Consider the following 14582-nt stretch of genomic DNA (forward strand, 5'->3'; position numbering starts at 1 on the left):
ATTAACTACATTTTGTACATGATCCATGTATATTTGCTCAATTTACTCTCTTGATACTATGGTAGATAAGTTAATCAAGGAACGTCCACACTAGATTGATTTATAATATCCCACTGCTATATTAACACTCAGAAAATGATTTATTTTTGAATACACAAAAATATGTCATCATAAACAGACCTTATCACTACCACATCACAATATGTGAATCACAGACCCATGTAAATATACTAAAGGTATCATTTTTATAACATCTAAATCATAAGAATAACTTGTTATGGTAGAGCTGAACCATAGTCACATTTACATTTAGTCATTTAGCAGACACTCTTATCCAGAGCGACTTACAGTAAGTACAAGTAGGGTGAAGTGCCTTGCCCAAGGACACAACGTCATTTTTGCACGGCCGGGAATCGATCTGGCAACCTTCTGATTACTAGCCCGATTCCCTAACCGCTCAGCCATCTGACTCCCTGACACACATAGTCACACATAGTATTAACACTAACTTGTCTAGTTTTTATGATTTAGTGGCTCAACTCAGATGAGCTGGTATTAACATCCGCCGACTCCATTTCCTCCTCTATGTCCTTCTCCTCTTCATCCTCCTATTCACCTATCGCCTTCATCTTCCTCTTTTCCTTCGCCTTAGTTTGTTCACCCCGCTGCTTTCTGGAAGGCAGGATCTGGTCAGAGGCCATGAACTTGACCTCAACTTCCTGTTGGGAGCCCTCTTCTTCAGGTGTGTTTTCCTGTTTTCTTGCCTTCCTCCGAGTCTTCATATAGCTGATGTTCCCACCCTCAGCGGCCACGAAGCCTATCAGGGCACAGACACAGTCTGTCAATCATAATCAGTTCAGCAGATAGTACTATGTAATCTGTCTGTCCTCAGGGATCATAATCGTAGCCAAATCACCTGAAGCCTTGATATACATATGTAAACAAGATCTGGTTGTTTGTTTGTATTTATTTTTTATATATTTAATTATTTATTTTGTTCATTCTTCTGTAAAGCATCCTCGGGTGTGAGAAAATAGGTAAATATAGAACTACTTTAGGTGTTACAGCCAAGAAATAAGATGACCGATTTTGGCATCCTAGAAGTCTAAGAAAGACCTCTTAGCACTTAATCTTCAGAGGGGTAAGATAAATCGGAAGTATTCTATGTGAATCACATTTCCATAGGTCTTGAAAATAAAAATTAAAACATTTTACATGCATAGACCTTTTCTTTTCTTCCTACAAGCAATGTCACAGAGGGCTTCACATATACCTACAGATAAACACCTGTGACCAACCTACACCCTCAGCTGTCTGGATGTGACTGTAATGCAATGCCCATATTTAGGCTGTCAACTGTTCAGTGCAGCCTGCTTACTGTGCCTGCTGTTCTTATGGCCAGCTCACACATACCAACGAAAGAGCTGTGAAAGGGTTAACTTCTTTCTTAATCAGTCGGCGTGTATTTCCCGCAATCTAAAACTGTGACAAAAAGTCTGAAATGACTAATCTTCATAAACATCGCAGGTTCTTTTTGTAAATACCGGGCTGTTTATATTTAGCTAAATAACCTAGCTGCTAGGTCATTAGCATTGCTTGTCGAGTAGTGATGAAACAGCTATCTGGGCCTGGGAGAAAAGCACCATTTGTCTCCAGGCCGGTTTCACAAAGTATCACCTGTTTTGGCTTCAACACAGCAACCCCCTGTCATCCCAGAGAGACCTGAGCAATCCCCTTGGCAATCTTCTGAGCTTGCACTTCTAATCCCATCTTAGACCTGATCGCCTATCTGAGCCTGCTAACGCCCCCCCCCCCCCCTCCCCACCAGCACACAGGTCCGTCGCCTCGGGGAATCACAGCCCCCTCGACCACATCACCAGAGTCAGGATGAGATGGACAGGCTTGCGGTGGGGGAGGAACGTAAACAATGGTGCCGGTAATAGAGCCTGGGATCGTCTCTCTGGCTTGAGGAAAAGGGCTCAGCTGGACTAAGAATAGAGAGTCTGTCGGCCAGGGACCAGATTTTCTTACCTCGGACTAACTGGGGACAGAAAGACAAAGAGAGAGAAAGAGAGAGAGAGGAAGGGAGAGGAAGGGAGAGAGAGAGAAAGGAAGGAAGGGAGGGCGAAAGAAAGAAGACTAATGGAGAAGAACTACACTATAGCCCTTCCTGCGGGTCTGAATCCAGCATACCAAACAAACACACTCATAAAGACATTTAAATAGTAAATAGACACAGCAGACCAGTATCTCCCCGAATTAAATCGAAATGTTCCCCTCTGATCTATAAGCCCCTTAACCCCAAGGCCATCTGTCATGAGGAGGGCTTTTTCCCAGAGTGTGTGTGCTATCAGTTGTCAGCATGAACGCCACCTATATTTAAACACAGGTACAAGTGTATGATCATTTTGTGTTGAAAACCGAACTGTAGCTTCAGCTTGGTCTGCTAACCTGTCTGCAGTTTTCGGAGAAGAGCGAGGCTTAAGACCAGAATGCATTGCTTCCCTTAGCTAGCTCGGGGGGGGGGGGGGGGGGGGGAGAGATAATCATCAGCAATTAGATTGCTGTTAATCTTTCGATGTCATCTGGACAGTAAATGAGCATGGTCCAGCAACTGTGGCTAGACAATGGGTAGCAGTCCACACCTGGTTCCACCTTAACTATTCAAATCAGAAGTCCAAAAGGCCACCAATCAAAGTCCATTATTACAGCGTCATAGGTATAGAATATGGAGGTTGGATTCATTGCATGTTGCCATGGTGAAGAATACTGAATCGAGCCATACACACACACACACACACACACACCCTCCTCTACAACCTGTGTTGATTGGTTTAGGACAATGTCCAGGTGCATTGAGATCTATTGAAAGCCTCTTTACACAGACAGAAAGCAGGCCAATGGTAATTACTTTATTCAAAACCTAGGCTTACTGAGGTGTATCATTTATCATGAGCAACTCCTGTCACAGTACAGCCTCTCTCTCCCTTGATCTTCCCTCCATCCCTCCCTCCATCCCTCCATAAAAAAGTGACGTTGTCTACTCCACACATTCCACAGTATGACAGAGTGTGAGATGGGGAGAGAGAGAGAGAGAGAGAGACTATGATGCTGAAGCAGACATGCTACTGAGGTATGACTAAAGCCTCTCCTGCTTTCTGTCCATGTGGGTCAGAGGACGCAGACCTGCAGCTGTGGACGTCTGGCCCAGATCTATCTATCTTTTTTTTTTAACTGTCAACAGTGAGGTCAGGAATGACACAGTGTCCTAAATGATTCGTGAGGAGGGAAACAATGAATCATATAGAATATAGATTGTATTGCGTTTGGTCGCTGGAACTTCATATTGGCCTTTAATCCAATGGTCTTTAATGATCTGGCAGTGTGTCATCAATTCCCTCAGGTCAGGTTTGGGTGGGCAGCTTTCACTGTATGCTGGAGGGGAGAGGCATGCTGGATTTATGATTGGGGGTCAGATTGCTGAGCGGTTAGGGAATCGAGCTATTAATCAGAAGGTTGCCGGTTCGATTCTTGTGTTACTAAGCCTAAATGGCAGAATTGACCTGCTGTGAGTCTATAGGGTCTGCAGTACTGACCTGCTGTGAGTCTATAGGGTCTGCTGTACTGACCTGCTGTGTGTCTATAGGGTCTGCAGTACTGACCTGCTGTGAGTCTATAGGGTCTGCAATACTGACCTGCTGTGAGTCTATAGGGTCTGCAGTACTGACCTGCTGTGTGTCTATAGGGTCTGCAGTACTGACCTGCTGTGAGTCTATAGGGTCTGCAGTACTGACCTGCTGTGTGTCTATAGGGTCTGCTGTACTGACCTGTTGTGTGTCTATAGGGTCTGCTGTACTGACCTGCTGTGTGTCTATAGGGTCTGCTGTACTGACCTGCTGTGAGTCTATAGGGTCTGCTGTACTGACCTGCTGCGAGTCTATAGGGTCTGCAGTACTGACCTGCTGTGTGTCTATAGGGTCTGCAGTAATGACCTGCTGTGTGTCTATAGGGTCTGCTGTACTGAGCTGTTGTGAGTCTATAGGGTCTGCAGTACTGACCTGCTGTGAGTCTATAGGGTCTGCAGTACTGACCTGCTGTGAGTCTATAGGGTCTGCTGTACTGAGCTGCTGTGAGTCTATAGGGTCTGCAGTACTGACCTGCTGTGAGTCTATAGGGTCTGCTGTACTGAGCTGCTGTGAGTCTATAGGGTTTGCAGTACTGACCTGCTGTGAGTCTATAGGGTCTGCTGTACTGAGCTGCTGTGAGTCTATAGGGTCTGCTGTATTGAGCTGCTGTGAGTCTATAGGGTCTGCAGTACCGACCTGCTGTGAGTCTACAGGGTCTGCAGTACTGACCTGCTGTGAGTCTATAGGGTCTGCTGTACTGAGCTGCTGTGAGTCTATAGGGTTTGCAGTACTGACCTGCTGTGAGTCAATAGGGTCTGCTGTACTGAGCTGCTGTGAGTCTATAGGGTCTGCTGTACTGACCTGCTGTGAGTCTATAGGGTTTGCAGTACCGACCTGCTGTGAGTCTAAAGGGTCTGCTGTACTGACCTGCTGAGTCCCAACTCCCCTCAGAGGTGCTGGTATTGGAGGGCCTCTGGCTGGATGGTGGGTCTGAGTAAGACCTGGACTTGGCTGACAGGAGATGCTGCTGCAGGTCCAGGCAGGCCTGCAGGTACCTCCTCTGGCTGATCTTCACCATGCTGATCCTCTGACAGTGAACCTGGACCAGACATGCAGGGATGAGAAAACTGCCATTTCAATACAAAATGGAAGCGGACAACCTTGTCACATGTGAACCCCTTGAGTTGATTTTCCAGTGTGTGCATAGCAAGCGTATTCACTTCGCCTCATCAGGGAGAGTGAGAGTGGCAGCGTAAGGGGGCCCTGGATGTCAGGCGCTGGACTGGGTCCCAGCTGAGGCAGGGATGGTAAGTGGTGCTGGATCCGCCAGCCAGCCTCTCGTCCCCCCCCCCCCCAGAAGCCCTCCACGCACCTTCTTCCCGTCGGGCTGGAGGACGGAAAACAATCTGTCTGCCCGCTCCAGGCGACAAGGGGTTGCTATGACAACCCCGGGGAAGAAGCGTCCGCCTGAGTCTTCGTCCGCCACCAGGACAAAGTCCCCCATCTGAGGAGACACGGGGGTGGACAGGAAGTTCTGGATGATGGGATTCAGTTTTCTCTGTTTATTTAGGTATATAAAAACACAAATTTTTCATGCATTTATAAAAAGCATCTGTGTCTGTCTCACTGTTAGACGAGGACACGGCTGGGCCCCTCCCACCAGGAAGAGGAACTCGGGAGGCACGATCTCAGAGCCTCCGCTGGTGAACTCCACCACCGCCCTCCTCCTAACACACTCTCTCACCGTACCTACGGCAAGCACGGAGGGACATAGAAGGAGCCAGAGAGGAAGCACAGTCAAGGAGTATTCAAGGTGTGTTCCGAATTGTTACGAGTAACATGTTGGTCAGACACATTAATTACATCCAGGACATTAAGTTCCCGTTCCAGAGGGATGGGGATGGGGGTCGCTTACCAGAGTTGTAGTACCCATCAACCTCTGACCTGGCGATTACCCTTTGACCTCTGAGAGGGTCCGGGGGTCTCCGGGATGCCTTCCTGACTGGGGTGTTCGATGAACTGTTCTTGTCGCGTCTTGCGTTCTATGTAAACAGAGGAACTGAGAGAGAACTTTCTGGAGAACAAACCATGCTACTCTCCAGCTACTTCCTCCTCGCAGGATTTGTAAACAAATAAATAAAACAACATGCAACTAGACTGATGTCAGGACATTTGGAATAAACAGAAATGACCAAATTACTGTGAGGTTTAAAGCATCCTGAAGCAGGTCTAATTTCCCATTGCACTTCAATCACCAGCTGATTACAAGAGAGATTGTGTCTTGTCCGTGCGCAAGTGTGTTTGTGTGCGCGTGTATGTGTTTGTGTGCAAACCTATAGCAGAGGCTTAACTGATACACTGTTTGCCTTTGATTGCACAGCTGAAGAATGATTGGATTTATAACCCCCCCCTCTTGAACTTCTTGTGTGACTTCAATGTCAGACAAGGTGAACAGAGTAATCCCGACAGTCTGCAGGCTCTGTTTCAGTCTGCTGCTGTCACCTTGTCGTCACCTGGCCTCAGAACCTCAGAAGCACAGAAGACGAGCAGAGGAGAAACAACTCGAATCTCACGGGAAGGTTTCAGATTCCACAGAGGCAACGGAAGTGACTCTAGAGTCCGTCGTGAGAGTTTTCTAGAACGGCGTGACTCACGGTGTGAAGGCTCCTCCTCTCCTGGGCGGCCCGCTGCAGGTCTGAGGCCTGCTGGAGGAAGGAGAGGCCCATGTGGATCTGCTCCTCCAGGAGAGTGACGTCCTCTAAGGCCAGGGGCCAGCCCAGCCGCTCCAGGGCCCCCAGCAGGGGGGACCGGTGGACCCTGAAGGAGACGGGCTCGTCGCCACCAAACCTTTGGGTCACGTCACACAGCCAGGTTGGAATGAGATTCTGATTAGCTAGTTCTTATTCTAGCTGTTCATCAACCACCAACACAGAAACCCCAGTCTAAATACTATCGTCATAAATTCAATTAACTTTATTGATCCCGTAGGAAAGTCAAGATTAGGTTTAATCCACTCATATGTAGTGTACTCACTGATCTCTCTCCTCTTGAGTCAAACATCTCCACACCATCCTGTTCAAACGCCTGATCAAGGAATGAAGAACAGCGGATGTTTAATCTTTTAGGATGAAGAAACCAACGACGCTGTTGTCAGTCACAATACAGGATGTGGTGTTCGTGTGAGGTCCACACAGAAGGGCTGGGCTCTCAGGACCTTTCATATGCTTTCAGAACCTTCTGGAGCTTGATCTTGTAGCCCTCCAGGTTCAGGGCCAGAGGGTTGATCACAGCCAGGTGCTGCTTGCTGCCAAGGCTGATGTGCAGGAGAGGACAGGCCTGAAGTGGAGAGAAAAGAAACGGCTCACAGACACACATCATCCCAGACAGTGGTAAACATGCAAACAGAATGGTGTGCGTGTGTGTCAATAAGACGCGAGAGAGCGAGCGAGAAATTATTTTACAATTCCGAGTCCATCAACACTACACTATACATTGTCTCCAGTCTGCTCATCACGGCTCCGTTGCCATAGCAGCGTGGTTTGTCATCCTTCAAGGCCATTGAGCCTTAAGAGTGTCATCCACGTGAACCCACACCGCCATCATCATCACGCTACATACTTGTGCGCTGCTTCTAGAGAGCAGGCAGACACAGGCGCTTGTTTGCAGCCAATTGTTTCTGCTCGGAATGAATAGGAGGTTTTAGACAGTTAGTTGGGCTCATTTGAATAGAAATGGAAGAAACCAAACACGAGGAATGCTGTGTACCTCAGGTGGTCCTTCTACTCTCTCAGTGGAGGACAATAGCTGAGTGTGGACAATGGGAGCCGCGCAGCCGTGCTGCTGCAGAAAAACACCAGAGTGTTGAGTAGCACACACAGGCTTCATCCACACTGAGAACGTGCGCTGAGGCTGTACACCCAATCAGGCTCGGCATAGACGTCAGGAAACACCAAACGCTTAGTAGTAGAGCTGACTGAGTTGTTTGTATTACTGTCAAGATGTATCTTGTGGTGTTTCTGTTTCATTGGGATAGAAACTGTGTAGAATGACAGGAAATATAAGGTTGAGAGAGAGGGAAGGACATGTACGAAATGGCCCGGGATGGAATCGAACCTGGGACCCTGTGGTGAGGCCTTTGTGGTTTTCTGCGTGGATTTCTTGGTAAAATAAAAAATTAATCTTTATATAATATCTGATTATAGCCTTGATGAGTGTTTGCCTTGATTTGTTCCAACTTTTACTCATCCTCCCACTCTGAAACACTGAATCATCTGTGGCAACCGGACCTATTTCAATCACAACGCTGCCCCCTGCAGGATCTCAAAGGAAACGCGGACATAGAAATGGAATAGCTGTTGACCGGGTTACCGACAGTGAACCAATCATGACCAGGCGGACACACAAACCCATGTAGCTGATAAGATCCACTGGCTTTGTGGTGGGTGGCACACTGGCAGATGACGTGCAGGCATACCTCATCGAAAACTTTGGAGAAAACCTGTTTGTCCAGCAGGGGGAGGTGTTTGGGGGTGTGGAGGATGGAGGCGGGAGTCACGGCCTCTCTGAAGGTGAGTCTCCTGGCCTCCAGACTGTTGCTCTTCAGCCACTCAGCGGACGACACATCCAGGGACCTGGGACACACGTGCAGGTTTGATGTGAGCCAACCCCCGTGACCGTTTGGGGGAAACCCCTTAAAAGTGAGAAGATGTTGAACCAAAGGGGGTCCTTTATTTTTGGTGTTACCCACTCCTCAGCCCTCCGTCCAACTTGTGAACCATCCATGACGCTTCATGCAAAATCAAGCCCCTCACTTCACCCTATATAATTCCTATCGTTTTCGGTTTTAGAATAAGTTACTAGGATACAGAGAGAACGTAGAATATAACAGACCAAAAGGCACCAGACTAGACCAGTCAAAAAGGCAATCCAAACCCCCAAATGAATCAGCTTGACACATAATACTCACTGCCTTGGTTTGATCTTTTCCTGACGTGTTGTGTCCCCATCCGAGGACCCCAACCTCAGTTCTGTCAGGAAATCAGGAAGGAACACTTAATCAACAAAACTGCTCTCCAACGCTGCACTCACCTGAAATTACCGCTCATTACATTTCAAAAGGAGCCTCGGGGAAACTTCTATTTTGAATTATCGACTATTACAGTCAAAAGGATGTTTTAGGAATTACAGCCAATCGTGGGTCTCATGGAAACCGCAGTACATGATTGGATGTTACAGAAGACCCTGCTCATGAGTCTGATTATAGCCTCTCTGTGCCTCTCCTCCTCACTGTATAGCTTTACTTGAAAATGGAAACACAAAAATGGCTTCCAGGAAAGTCATTTATTTGGGGGTGGGGGAGTCCATCCCCAGGTAGGCCTTGTTATTGTAGCAGCGTGCTGACTCACTCTGGAGGACTTGCTCCTGCTTTTCAGCGTTCCTCTGGAGGAGGAGCCGGGTCTCGGACAGCATCCAGTCCTGGGTGGGGCTGGGGGGCCTGTCGGTCAGGGTGGGGTCCTGGTCACTCCCAGCCAGACCGCTCCTCACAAGCCCAAGTATGCCGGCGGCAGTTTGTCCTTCGCAGGTTAAACAGACACTGATGATGGGATTCTGAGAGCTGCTTGTTAGGTACGTTTGTTTTGTTGCACTTTGTTGGGGTGAGCGATGGTTGGTTTTATAATAACCTTTATGTTCCTCTGGTTTGTGTTGGCACCTCTCCGAATGTGGTCGTTCGACGGCACTTCCGAGAGGTTCCTCTTTTTGGTGCCGTGTGCTGTTCTGCCAGGTGGTGGCGCTGTTACCCTTCTGACGTGTTCTTCCACTGTAGAAACAGCTGGGAGATTGTCTAAGCTTTTCCCTAAAATCACAGTGTCTGGGGTCAAACAGTTACGTCGACAAATAACGATCTCACCTATTGATTTCTCTCCTGCTCTCATGGTGGAACGCATCCAACATCACACACTCTGCCCGGAGACTCCGGACCCGTCGGAGGTCTCCCTCCCCTCTCTTCATCTCACACTTCAAAAGGTGGATATCCTCACTCTTCATGGGAAACATATGACAACAGACTATTCGTTGACCGTTTTGAACATTTTTTCAACGTTTGTTTACCGTCAAACCGATCTAGGGGGCTATGGGACCGTGTCGTCGCTCGAATGAGCTGTGTATCAGAGTGTCACTGTCTGGTGATGATTTTAAACAAAGACAACTACAGCCTGCTTGTTGTACAGCGTGCTAAACACAAAGCATACGCCGCTCAGAGGTTTCGATAAAGGCTGTGACATCAAAACGATGTGTCTCTGTTGGCTCACCTCATAGTGCTGGGGGAGAGGGGAGCCCTGAGTGGCAGGGTGATAGCAGTGGAACCTTCCCTGTGTCTCCCTGGCCAGATCAAGCAGGAAGTCGTTGGCCTCCTGGTCATCACAGTTAAAGGAGATCGTGTGCACTGGTATACTGGTAGGGCCCCAGCGACGAACCTGCTCCAAGATGCTCCCGATTGGCTGAGAGGTGTTAGTGACGAAACGTTACACTCAATGGGCTGAGGTTAAACTGTTATGACCTTTGAAAGGCTGTCGGCCCCTTGTGTCGGGGCAGTTATCTGCTCCATGCAAAGAATCACAGGCCAACAGTGACAAGGGGTGGCTTTTGATCTTTGACCTTGCGGTAAGTTAAGCCTGACAAACTGTGATCTCCTGCCACTGAGATAAGGCCGTACCTGGTCAGGCCTCCCATCTGTCAGCAGGTAAACAGCTTGCATGTCCCGGTCAGTGAAGGCCTGACCTAACGCTTCCAAAGTATTGGTTGAACCTGCAGCCTAAAAACAAGATTTTGTTTGAGCCATAATAGTAAACATGCATGATAAATGAAGAAAATTTGCTAATCTAATGTAGTTAAATTCTTTACAGTTATATCATTATCTAACTGAATTTCCCCTTTGTAATTCCATCCACTCTGAGATAACTCAGTTTGCATATTTCCATACAATACCGAAATGGAAGTAAACACAGGCTCATTTATAATGCTCACTCATCTGATAAAGTCTGTATCTGTGTCGACATAAAGCCTGTTTTACTGGTGTTGGTTAGAAATAGGCTACCTCTTCTCATTCTCCACACTGGGAAATCCAAAGCAAGCACCAAGCTTTAGCAGATCTACAGCAGCTGTTTTTAGAGTCTGACCTAGCTCACCTGCAGCCCTTTGATCCACCAACAAACACTGTCCAGGCTGTGTGGGTTCACGTCTGTCAGCCTGCTCCTCCAACACGCTACCCGCGACCCGAAGGCCACAACGTTAATCTTTGACTTATGACAAAGTTGTTCCTGCAAGGATGAAATCCACATTGTTATGAACTCTGAAACAATGGGGGTGTAACTGTACCATTTAAAATATATCTTTTTTAAATAAATTGTCACTTTTATTAGTTGGTGGATCTTGTGTTTAAGCAGAGGCAGGTGGTCTCTCATTGACTCGGAGGTATCGATGAGGAGGTAGAGGTGATCTTCTAGAACAGTCCCAAACAAGTCTTTGCTTCCACTTCTTAGCCCCGTTAATCTGAGCAGAGACCAAACATCTTTCCTTCAGAAAACCCCTTGTTGACCAACGGCAGATGGGACCTCGTGCCGCTTCATACTCTACCTCCTCCCGACGTTTTGAAGGAACGCGGCCATCCTCTCTTCATACCGCCGGAGCTTCTCCGCCGGGACGTAGACGTGAACGAGAGAGCCGTCACGCCACTTCGTGTGAGCGAAGCCTTCACAGTACTTAGCGTTCACCAGCATCTTTCTCCTTACCTTTTTGAGAAAAGTATCAGAGTGGAGGAAGGGATGACGGGTGATCGAACTATAATAATGACAAGCTATTCCATCGGGCGCAAATAAAACTGTATTTATGGATAATAAACCAGTTCACTCACGGCATCTGATTGGGTGGTCTTGTTTGTCGGTTGGCATTTGACGTCAACGACACCGTCAGAGTGGCGGAAGGCACAGTCTGCCAGAGCCCCGAAGACATCTAGTTTCTGAGGGATCAATCCAAACCTCGACAGCCACTCCCTGGAGCTGAGGCTCTCAACCGGTGAACACACATCTAGACACATGGAGTCTGTTCATATTGAGGTTAAGTTCAGTACTGTGTAAAAGTAAGGCTTCCAAGATTTTTCACATGAATATTGTTTACGTTTTTGGGGGCAGTATAAAAGTGGAACACTGAGACATTTTTGGTAAATTATTTTCATTTTGTGATTATTTTTTTACAAATGTTTTTATCTGTGCCTAAGACTTTTGCAATGTGATGTATGTGGGCCATTTCCATTTGCTTGCTAGACCACTAGTGAAGCTAGGCAGAGATCTCACCAGGGTGTGTCTGATCTGCGATGGTCTGTCTCTGGATGTCCAGAACAACGTCCCTGGCTCTTAGAGCCTCCTGTCTCTCCCACCACACCAGATAAACATCCTCTCTGACCCCACCTCCTCACACACACACACACACACCCACACCCACACACGTGTTTTCAACACCCTCGTGACATTCCATAATATGAAACTAAATGTATTTGAACTTGATTCATAACGACCTTAACGAAGAGGGACATTCAGCGGCCAGGAGAGCAGAGGTACCGTACCTGGGGGACGGCCTGCAGGCTGGGATGCTGCCTCACTGCTTCCCCGCTTCTCTGCGGAGACTAATGGCTCGCCTTCGCCCCCTCTCATCCCTGTGTGAGCATGAAACCTCCAGGAAAGGACAGAGGCAAGGTCGATGGTGAGGATCCCCCTTAGGGATTCAGCTGAGGGACCTTCCGTCAACATTCAAAAGTCGACGGTAAAGATCCTTTCAGGTTTGATTCATGAGTTTGGTGCTCTTGTGGTAAGGCGGTAAATCCCAATGATCATCTTGTTTAGGAAAAATGCTTTTAGCTGCAGTTGTCCTCATAGCTGGACCACTCAGCACAAACAACAGGACATGACGAGTCAATGTCAAGTAATCTGATTGACTAACCTTTTCTTCAGTATTGATTGGTGGAAACTTACTTTATTGAACTTACTTTATTGAGTTGGTGGGTTATTAGCAATGCACTTCGATCGAATGCATTAGAAAAGACTCAAGAACAGGACAGTGCAAACTGGGTACAAATACATAACCGAAGACAATGTTGCATGAATCATAACATTGCAAAAATAAAAAGTGTTGTTATGGATGATTTGACCCCAAGTGGAGGTTCAGGTCTTTACCTCCCAGCAGTGAGCTGTGATAACTCTCTCAAAGCAGCAACGGTTTCTTCGTCTTTGGACAGGAACAACACTGTATGAACTGGATTCATATTCCCTGGAGGTCTGTTCCGCAGCACGTCTGTGACACTGCCTTTGAAATCTCCAACAACAAACAAGTAGACTGCTTGAATCTGTTGGAGAAAAAATGGAGAGCTATATGTTATGTTACGTTTTTCAACTCTGGTACACAAGCGGCAACAAATTGAGAGCAGTGCTCAATTTGAGGGGGTGGTGGGGAAGGGCTAGGGAGGTCCTGTAACCGCCGTAAGATATATGGGGGAGTGCAAATTCCAAACTGGGGGGTACCATGCTATTGTTATTCCCTTCAACCCATCCACCATCAGGGACCCCCAGGGACCCAGGTCACACACCCACCGTCGGATCCTCCATGGCCTTCTGCAGGGCAGCAGTGGTGGAGGCCGGGCAGGACGGCTCCGGGGCTAGGCCACGCAGCCACCTCTCCGCAGCCCGGATGTGGTACTCGGAGGTGGCCACAGCTCTCCTCATCCACGACCTCACAGTGATGCCAGAGCTGCCGACAAACAACGTCAGGGGCGTAGGTTTGTTTTCAAATGTGGGTGGGACAGCCCCCGAACAGTGTGACAGCTAGGCTACGATTCAGTTACATCACACACAGAAAAAGAAAAGAGAAAAAAAAAACTAGCCTATTTTATGTGAGGTTTTTTTATAGGTCTAGTGATTCATGCAACAATCCTTTTCTAGGCCCTGTTGATAACAGGTCTACGGAAGCACTAACTCAGACATGGTGAAGAGGTTCCTCACCAGATCAGGTTGAACTTGGCGACCCGTGACACCTGCTCTTTGAGGACCCTGCACACAGCATCCTTCCCCAGCTGGTCCTGAGACCCGATCCCACCACCAAGGTCCAGAACCAAGCTGACAGAATCTTCCTGGATCACCCCAAACACCTGTCTGCTGCCTGTGGTGAGCCAGGCCACCCTGCAGTGGTACAACTGGGCTTTTTCCTCCAACAAGAAGCACAGTTCCTGCAGTCGCTCTGGAGTGGCTGTCAGCTTAAGAAGAAGAAGAAGAAGAAGAAGAAGAAGAAGAAAAAAGATACTAAACATGTTCTGAGGCCATCAGTTACAACTATACAGTTAGGCTATGAATTAATTTACGTTGTAACAGCTTCCATCTTTGTTGAACTGGGGAAATAAACCTTCGCCATACTGAGAAGCTACAGACTTCCTCAGAGACTGGACATAATCTGGAAGGAAACAACACGAATTACAATGAGGGATAGGTCAATACACCTTGTGTTTAATGTATGATATGAGATATGATGTTTTGCTACCTTCGCTGTGCCTAAAGCTGATTTGGTTGATGATCTTCGAGAGACAGAGTTTGCCTTCCTTTAGTCCGTGTGTCTTCAACCACACAGGCGAGGAACTCATCTGTTCCACGTCCTCCATAAACTCGTCCATTTTCTACGAAAGCTTCTCAAGTTCCTACATTTTTTATTTGCACTGAGAAACAAGTAAGCAGCCGGCCTGTTGTTGACGCTAGAAACAGTGGAGTTGCTAGGCTTTGTCCAATCACCTTTCACTCTACTTCTGACCCCCCCCCCCACACACACACACACACACACACACACACACACGCACACACACAAACCCCAAATACACACACGCACGCAACATTAACTTTCGCCAATATTTTCAAAGTAATAAAC

General features: G+C 47.6%; 1 protein-coding gene across 1 annotated transcript; it reads right to left on the bottom strand.

The window, feature by feature from the left end:
• Positions 1–50: 50 nt before the first annotated feature.
• Positions 51–14400, bottom strand: LOC134011226 (von Willebrand factor A domain-containing protein 3B-like). Its single transcript, XM_062450755.1, has 26 exons — positions 14205–14400; positions 14029–14117; positions 13673–13923; positions 13265–13421; positions 12851–13020; positions 12244–12350; positions 11975–12088; positions 11536–11723; positions 11259–11413; positions 11036–11174; positions 10811–10942; positions 10339–10437; positions 9935–10123; positions 9535–9665; positions 9308–9444; positions 9032–9199; positions 8593–8653; positions 8101–8257; positions 6841–6962; positions 6660–6710; positions 6281–6473; positions 5542–5668; positions 5254–5375; positions 4999–5130; positions 4554–4725; positions 51–817 (listed from the first exon to the last, which is right to left on the bottom strand). Exons 1-26 carry the CDS (start codon positions 14332–14334, stop codon positions 609–611), a joined length of 3702 nt encoding a protein of 1233 aa, XP_062306739.1. The 5' UTR covers positions 14335–14400; the 3' UTR covers positions 51–608.
• Positions 14401–14582: the final 182 nt, after the last annotated feature.

The sequence above is a fragment of the Osmerus eperlanus genome, chromosome 24 (genome assembly GCF_963692335.1).
Source record: "Osmerus eperlanus chromosome 24, fOsmEpe2.1, whole genome shotgun sequence".
Taxonomy (NCBI): Eukaryota; Metazoa; Chordata; class Actinopteri; order Osmeriformes; family Osmeridae; genus Osmerus; species Osmerus eperlanus.

Excerpts from the sequence above, each read along its gene's own strand:
- LOC134011226 (XM_062450755.1), bottom strand. The coding sequence starts at position 14,334 with ATGGACGAGTTTATGGAGGACGTGGAACAGATGAGTTCCTCGCCTGTG. Across the intron at positions 6,474-6,659 it reads ACTCAAGAGGAGAGAGATCA|GTTTGGTGGCGACGAGCCCG; the intron begins GTGAGTACACTA and ends CGTGACCCAAAG. Across the intron at positions 818-4,553 it reads GGGGAGTTGGGACTCAGCAG|GCTTCGTGGCCGCTGAGGGT; the intron begins GTCAGTACAGCA and ends GTGCCCTGATAG.